Here is an 8201-nt window from a genome sequence, read left to right as displayed (position 1 = left end):
CACACACACACACACACACACACACACACACACACACACACACACCTAATGAGGCTTTGAATTGGATGTCATTATGCAAAATGGGCAAATTCATGGTAGTTTATCAATCCAATAATTCCATACCATAAGGTAGCGATATTGCTGTTATAGGAGAGTCGTTGTCAGTTGTTAAGCTAATATTGTACATGGAATTTTCTTATCTATTCATCGAACATAAATCCATACATCGAATCAAGTTTGTTTGCAAATTCCATTTTCCGCCAATTTAAATGATTCCTCCGTTGGTTTTTTTCAGGTCAGCCGTGATATACATTTTTTCGATTGAATAGTGTTTTCCGATTTTTTAATCTTGCTGCTGTTTCTTTGTAAACTCAAGAGAATTTCTCCAAAACTTAATCCCCTTCAAATTAATTATTCGAAATTAAAAATAATCAATAGATTCAATCCTTACTTATTATGTAGGCTATGCAATTGTACAAACAATCGCTTTCGATCGGTCTACTGCAGAGTGCAGTCCAACGTCTAAAATATTTGATATGATCTCAGTCCTGATAAAGTTGCTCTGACAGCGAACATAATATGAGTTTTTTACTTTGTGTACATAAACTCTGTCCAGAGTTGATAATATTGTACGCAATGGCCTATCCTTAGCAAAAAAAAAAAAAAAAAAAAAAACAATACAAACCAATACATTTCAACACAGATCAATTTGAAGTTGACGTTACGTGTATAAATTTAAAATAAAATAAAAAAAAAAAAGAATATTTTTCCTGAAAATAAAGAAAATTCATTGCGAAATATCTTCAAAATGGATAATCGGTATCACGACTCGCTGATATCAAAGGTTAAGGGCAATTACGCTGAACTCAAGGTAATAAAAGTGTGCTTAAAGTTTTGATATTGTCAAGTTAATATTCTTTCAAAAGGAGGAATGTCAAGATATGGGCTTAGAGGACGTATATCAAAATTATGTGAGCAAGATTTATCGTAATTATCTATGCACTTTAATTATAATCCATATAATTATCACTATTGTTCATTCAATAGTAACATATCATTTTCAAAAGGTTAGTATTTTTATCGAGCAATCGAGCAAGAATCTGTTGCATTTTTCACTATTCATAGGATGGGGAGCACGTGGTATACGATTTTTATATATACTTGGGTGGAGCAGGACTAACTTGTCTTATACTTCAAATTTACTTGAGCAAAAAATATGGAGATAGAGTTATGGTACCGTTTATAGTCTCTTGGGCAGGTGCTTTCACAATGGCAGCAACTGGTATATATATATATATATTATGTTAAATTATTACTATAATCTTTTTCCAACTTTTTTTTTTGATTGCAGATGTTTTGGTAAATTTAAGTCATTATATTACCTATCAGCAGACGCTACGTCCTTGCTATGCCGGCTATGTAATATCGACTGTTTATCTATTTATGCCTTTACAAGGATTTCTACAACCACTTCTTTTGGGCTGCTCGATCAGTGTGTTTTATGCAGCGGACTTTTTAATAGTAACGAAATCGGCGGAGGAATCGAGAGACATAGATTTGGCCTTATTTGTACCTGATCTTTTCTTTCTAGTCGGTTTAAATATGTTGGGAATATTTAATCGGTGGAGACGCGAAACTGTAACACGTATCGTATTCCTTACGAGACGTCAAACATTGGAGCAATCACTTATCTGGAAATATGCTAAACACCAAGAGGTCAGTTTATTAATATATTATCATGGCAAACAACAACAAAGTGATGACTTCATCTGTATTATGTATGCGTTTAGAAAAGTCTCCTAGTAAGCATAATACCGGAGCCGATAGCGAAAAAGATTGGTCAAGAAATTCAATATCGTATTCAAAGGGCCAAGGTCGGTGCTTTAACGGACGAAAACGGAAGGTATTCGAGCTGAGCTGAGCTTTTATTCGATCATTTTTTTTTTTTTTTTTTTTAAGAATTGTTTTGATAATTTCAGGAAACTCTTCATTGAATCTCATGAGGATGTAAGCATTCTTTTTGCCGACTTGGTTAATTTTACATTCTTGACAACACAATTGGATGTCAAGAGTTTAGTGGAAATTCTACATGATCTATTCCAAAGATTTGATAAAGCGTGCAAGGTAGGTCTTCTCTTCCATATAGGCATTACAATTCCTTTCTCCTGATTATATCAATCTACAGCAATTTAATGTAATGCGTATAAAATTTTTGGGTGATTGTTACTATGGCGTTTCTGGCGTACCAGTCTCGCATCCACTGCACAGTGTTTGCTGCATTGAATTGGGACGTTCTATTATAAAGAACGTACGCGAAGTTAGGTAATTAAATGCAAGCAATTCATTGCATTCTTAAGCAACTAAGTGAATAATACCTTAAAGAGCCATTAAAAATGTGGACATCGATATGCGTGTCGGTATACATTCCGGTAGTTTGTTGGCGGGCATCATTGGATCATCCAAATGGCAATATGATATTTGGTCCAAGGATGTTAATATAGCTAATTGCCTCGAATCGACAGGTCTCCCAGGACGCGTTCATATAAGTAAGGCCACGTTAACCTTAGCTGATGGTTATTACATTTGCGAAGAAGGCACCGAAAGAGCCAAATCGCATCCGACATTATTGAAATATAATATCAAAACTTTCTTAATAATTGAACCGAGCGTAAGTGTTTATAACTGATTCGTAGAATTAATAAAAATGATTTTCCGATTTAAAGGCCAAAATGAAATTGTCAGATGAATGGCAAAATTATGTACGCAGTAAGGAAGAGGCAGATTACAGGTTTTACAATCTTGAATCGGTAGATGCGAGCTTTGACGACGCCTATCAGCTTGAATATCAGGAGATTGTTAATAGAGCAAGAGAACTGATGGAGCTGGAAATAGAAAATTTACCTATTTGTAAACTGCAGTAAGTCATATATGTAAAGATATATATATATATATATATATATATAATATACTCATCTTCTATTAATTTATACTTATGCAATGTTGATTAGATTTTACGGCCGCTGGTTTACTCGACAGCGTCGTTTATTACCCGACGAGATTGAAGAATACCGGGCCAAAAGTAGCATAAGTAGTGTTTGCTTAATATTTGGTGACTGGAACTGGGAAATCAAATATTTAGCGTATAGGGCAGACGAGTTTTATAAATTTCCCGTTATAATATCCTTTTTAATATTACTTTGCGTAATCGCCATGCAAGCCGCAAATAAATAGTAAGTACTATCGATAATGGTGGAAAAAGAGTATCAAAAGCAAAAGATATATTCACTTTATGATTACTATGACATGCACATCGAATGATTACTCGAATGATTACCCACAACTATGACATGTCCTCGAAAATTAAAATAATAAATTAAAATGCTATAGTTGGGTCAACGATAAAATATCCGATACCATTTTACACTGTTCGTGAAAGCATTGATATAAGCGGGCGATCAAAACGTACACTCACGCAATTCTAGCTTAGCATAAGTAATTTTCAGATCCTTTCATTTCACCGTTCTTTACCTATTTTCGTCATAATTTTCTTCATTACTTTTCATACGCAATGAGGTCCAAAAAATAGACTTACGTGATCCAAGTTTGGTACGATTTATTTTTCTTTCTTGCCATTTTACAATCATGACCCAAATTTACTTCACAAAATCTTGAGAATATGCCTTCATGTCGGTTTTGTGAGAACGAGATAAGAAATTGGCCCTTCCGAGATGCTATTACACAGCTTTGTCCGTTTAATGCAAAACGTTTTGTGAGCAATGTTTGAAATGAAAAAACATGTGGAGCGATTGTAGATAAACAGATGAACTTAATTCAGAAAAGTGTTCTAACTGATCTGAACAAATCGGGGTATAAAAAAAGAATGAGTCTTTCTGGATGCTACATAGCTCTATATCTACTCAATATACATTGTACCACAAGTGGTTGGGCGGCCTAATAATGTCTAGCACAATGGCTATACTCAGGAAGGCAAGTAAATAAACACTCAAAGAAAAATATCAAGCGGTTTCAATGTCCCTATTGCAGTGCCTCTGTAACAAGCTGACTGAAGTAAAAAAAAAGTCCAAAATTTCTTCGATGCTCTGATGTCTGTGATCAAAATTGCAAAATATTGACATTTTTCGGCAGGATATTAGCTTAGGATATATATTAAATGAAAGCTAAAAACAATTTTTCGTATTTTTAAACAGTTTACATAAACCCTCTTAACGTAACTCCTTATTACTTCTAGCAGTTGGGAAACGCTGAAGTTATGCCGGTCGATTTGAAGCTTACTTTTATATTATTTTGTGTTCAAAAATTTTATCGTTTGAATGTTTCGACCATCGTTTGAACGGCCGAATATCGAGCACATTCCTGTTCAACTTTATATCGTTTCATAAGACTTGTAGCAGAAATTCCTACTTCTTAACCGGATTCTTTTATGAAGTATAAGTCTCTTCATTTTTTCATAATTCATTTCATTTTACTAAATGGAAGCGTCGTAAAACTATTTGTATCTTTCGTAGAGGCGTGGTTGCGACTTAGTATCGATATTGAATATCTTTGCGAACATTTTCAATGCTCTACTACTTTGAATTCAATATATTGTACAATATACAAAAAAAAAACTCTCTGACAAGTCTTAAAAGTGCCGGATAGTAACTTAGCGTAGGAAGTGATGGCAAATTTTATCACTTACGATACTAACTATGTCATCAGTATTTACGTAAAAATCAATTTAATACGAAGGATAAATGGTGCTCGCAAATGTAATGCGTATGTGTAAATTTTCGTTGCGTCTTGATAACACTGAAACCTTACTTATCGCTAAACGTTAGGACAAGTATTTATTTAATCTTATTTCGAAGTTTAAGGACATAAAAATGCACTTCGCGAGGGAGGAGGATATATGAATATATGAATTTCATAGAAACGTAGAAAAATAGATGAAAAACATTTTATGATAAGGCATTCATTCATTCGTATTATATTTGTGTTGTTGTTGAATATAAAATTGAAATCTGTTTCTTTTATTCAGCATTCAAAATATGTTTGAATTTTGGATTATAAGCGGTTTTATGGTTTTGCTTCTTATAATACCTATCGCATTTATATGGCATAAAAATATTGAGCACAGTCTTTACCGGCTTTTACCATTAAAAAGATATGTACGACGTTCGATGACGGCATTCCGAGCAAGTAGACTGACCGTGGGAAGGAGGATCGCTATACGTTCTCTATTATATTTAATGGGAATGACGGCGATTTTAATCGCGTCTTACGTTCATTTGGTGAGTATTTAATTAAAGCGATTACCTCAAATTTTGTCGTTTACATATTGAATGCATTATGTGGATGCGATTTAATAGATACTTTGCGATAACACTGTACTGGAAAATGATGATGAGATTATATATCTTTTATTGGAAGAAGGCGTACGAACGTTGTGCTTTAATTCTTGGGTAAAATCGCTATATATCTCTCGTAATAAAAGACGAGAGTAAATCGAAATGCGATTTAATGAATTTTTCATATTTTTCTTTTAAAATGTTTTTATGACTTCATTATATAAGGCCGTCACTGAAAGTTTGTGCTTATACGTGGCTTTAGCGCTAAGTTGGCCACGTATATCGTTTTTGTTGTCCTTGATGTTGACGATCCCGTTACTAATAGTTTATATAATAATGGTGTTAAACGAATTCTCTTTAGTTTTCGAAGCCAGTATATCGACTAATGAAGGTGCATCCGCTGAGTTTGCCCATATCTGGGGCCTTCTCATAATATTTTATACTCACATTCTGATCGCTCGCCATATAATATTTATATCGAAATGTAATTATTTGTAAGTATTAAGAACGGAGAGTCCAGGTAAAATAAATGAAACAAAAACCAAAAATAAATGAATTTATATACTTATGTATGTATATATGCATATATACGTGTATATTATACAGCAATAGGTGGCAATTGCAAGAGAAAACTGAAAATTCCAACATCACAAATGAATCCATCCGCGTGTTATTGCATAATATATTGCCAGCGCATGTGGGTGAGTGTTTCTTCTACATAAGTAAAGCCAAGTAATTAAGTTAATTAATGATTCTTTGTCTACGCTACGCAACGATCGTTTTCCCGTTTACCACAGTTCAAATATATTTAACGAAACGTTTACAAACTGAACCTTTCTACGAACAACACGATTATGCAGCAGTAATGTTCGCGACAATTATCCATAGGCGAACCGACTCAATGGATTTGCGATTAATGAATGAAATTATATGCGATTTTGATGAAATCGTAAGCGGCAATGATTGTAATTTTTGTACTACCTGCTGTTCTTAATTTCGTTCACTTTTTTCTTTTTCTTTTTCTTTTTCTTCTTTTTTTTTTTTTTTTTTTTGTTTTTTTGTATTTCTATCAGTTGAGTTTTTATAAATATCCGGTGAAAGTTGAAAAAATCAAAGTTATAAATTGGACTTATATGGCTGCGTGTGGTTTAAGTGCAAAAAGGGACTATTGGCATGACAGCCTGCAATCGGTTAAGTCAGTATTTGTACCGAATCGATATACGCGTAAACAAACCATACAAAGACTAACGACGTTAAGTGTTGCATCAGTAGAATCTGAAAATCCCTCGCTGGAAAACTTGAAACCGAGAAAGTCTATTTTACCTGATTCGGTTGCTTCCAACGACTACGATCGTGATGATGACGATAGTGATAATGACGATAGCGATGATGATGATAGCGATGAAAATGATAATGATTTTCCTATATCTAAAAGTCGGACAGCGCGTAAAGGTCGTGTAGTGCAGGTTTTGGCAAATTTTGCCGTTGACTTTCTAAAAGTTGTGAAATCCTTCAATGAATCAATGCAGAAAGCCCGAAATTTCGATAACCCACCAATTCAACTCAGAATTGGTATTAATTTATTGCTATTTAAATTTAACAATTACGGATTACCGATAATGCATTTTCAATTAGGCATTAGCTCTGGCGAAGTTATGGCCGGGGTAGTTGGATCTTTTCAGGCGCATTATGATGTATGGGGTAATGCTGTAAATATGGCCTCACGCATGGATACTACCGGTGAACCGGGACGTATTCAAGTTACCGAAGAAACTGCCGAAGTCTTACGTTCTTTTGATATTGGCTGCACATATCGTGGCTTAACTGAAGTAAAAGGCCGAGGAAATATACCCACCTACTTTATCAATGTCGATGAAGAGTTTAAGTTTCAAGAGCAGTAGTTATCAGCTTTCCAGTCCAGTCCTTCTAATTCTTAAAGAAAACACGAAATTGTCATTGTATAATAAAAAAAACTGCACAGCAAAATACATATAACATCTATTAAACTTGGAGTAAACGTTGATTATTTCCTGAGAAAATTCTCAAATAAATAATCAAACGGCATTACATCAAACAAGTAGGGTGTTTATGTTCGATTACTTCGATAAGAGTAAAATATGTAAAATTCTTACGGATTTATCGTAACGCCCACGTAACTAGACGTTTTTTTATTATATCGATCGATTTAGAATCACTTTTCAAATTAATTTAATTTGATTTTATTTGTCTGTCCCAACATTGACCTTATGTCTGCCGCCCCACGCTTTTTCTTTTTTTTTTTACAAAGTGCGGGCTTTTGAAGTTTTTCGGCAAACACGGACCCGTTTCTATCGTTCACAGGCGGCCTTGATATTCAAACATGACGAAGCCGGTCCACCACTATTTCCAAATCTACTTTAAACGCTTTGTATACCGTTTTAGACGCCCACATCATTGACATACACGAAAAAGATAGATTTTGTTTTCAAACCATTTTTGTCGTTAGAAAAATTAAAGAGCTCTCGAAAGTATATAGTAACGAAGAGTAACTCTTCAACACACAGCGTAATGATAATTATGCTCGTTTTCGTTCAGGTCAATCTTATGCTATTATTATAATTTTTATTTTTTGCCCGGTCCTCGTTCATACGAACAGTTTTTCTCTATAATATTTCACTTTTCAAATATTATAAATCTATATCGTGATCGATGAGACCAATTACTTGGAACTTCAGTAACAATAAACGATCCGTAGCAAGCAGATATTCTTCGGTAAGTAAATCGAAAACTTTTCTAAATGATTTTTAAATTATTATTATTATTATTTTTTTTTTAATTAGATAATTTGTGCATTATATAATATAATTAAAGTAA

At 33.8% G+C, this 8201-nt stretch overlaps 1 protein-coding gene across 1 annotated transcript; it reads left to right on the top strand.

Annotated features, from left to right (window-relative positions):
• The first annotated feature begins 941 nt into the window (after window positions 1-941).
• LOC119644945 (adenylyl cyclase X E-like) lies at window positions 942-8113 on the top strand. The gene is made up of 15 exons (XM_038044689.1): window positions 942-1067; window positions 1126-1282; window positions 1352-1716; window positions 1791-1903; window positions 1980-2124; window positions 2186-2322; window positions 2383-2674; window positions 2772-2917; window positions 3009-3230; window positions 5039-5291; window positions 5370-5462; window positions 5574-5842; window positions 5955-6049; window positions 6146-6297; window positions 6422-8113. Exons 1-15 carry the CDS (start codon window positions 942-944, stop codon window positions 7247-7249), a joined length of 3393 nt encoding a protein of 1130 aa, XP_037900617.1. The 3' UTR covers window positions 7250-8113.
• The last annotated feature ends 88 nt before the right edge of the window (window positions 8114-8201 follow it).

Source organism: Glossina fuscipes, unplaced genomic scaffold, assembly GCF_014805625.2.
Source record: "Glossina fuscipes isolate IAEA_lab_2018 unplaced genomic scaffold, Yale_Gfus_2 1, whole genome shotgun sequence".
NCBI classification, from domain to species: Eukaryota; Metazoa; Arthropoda; class Insecta; order Diptera; family Glossinidae; genus Glossina; species Glossina fuscipes.
Note: the sequence above shows the minus strand (reverse complement) of the source record. Positions and strands in the feature narration are given on the sequence as shown.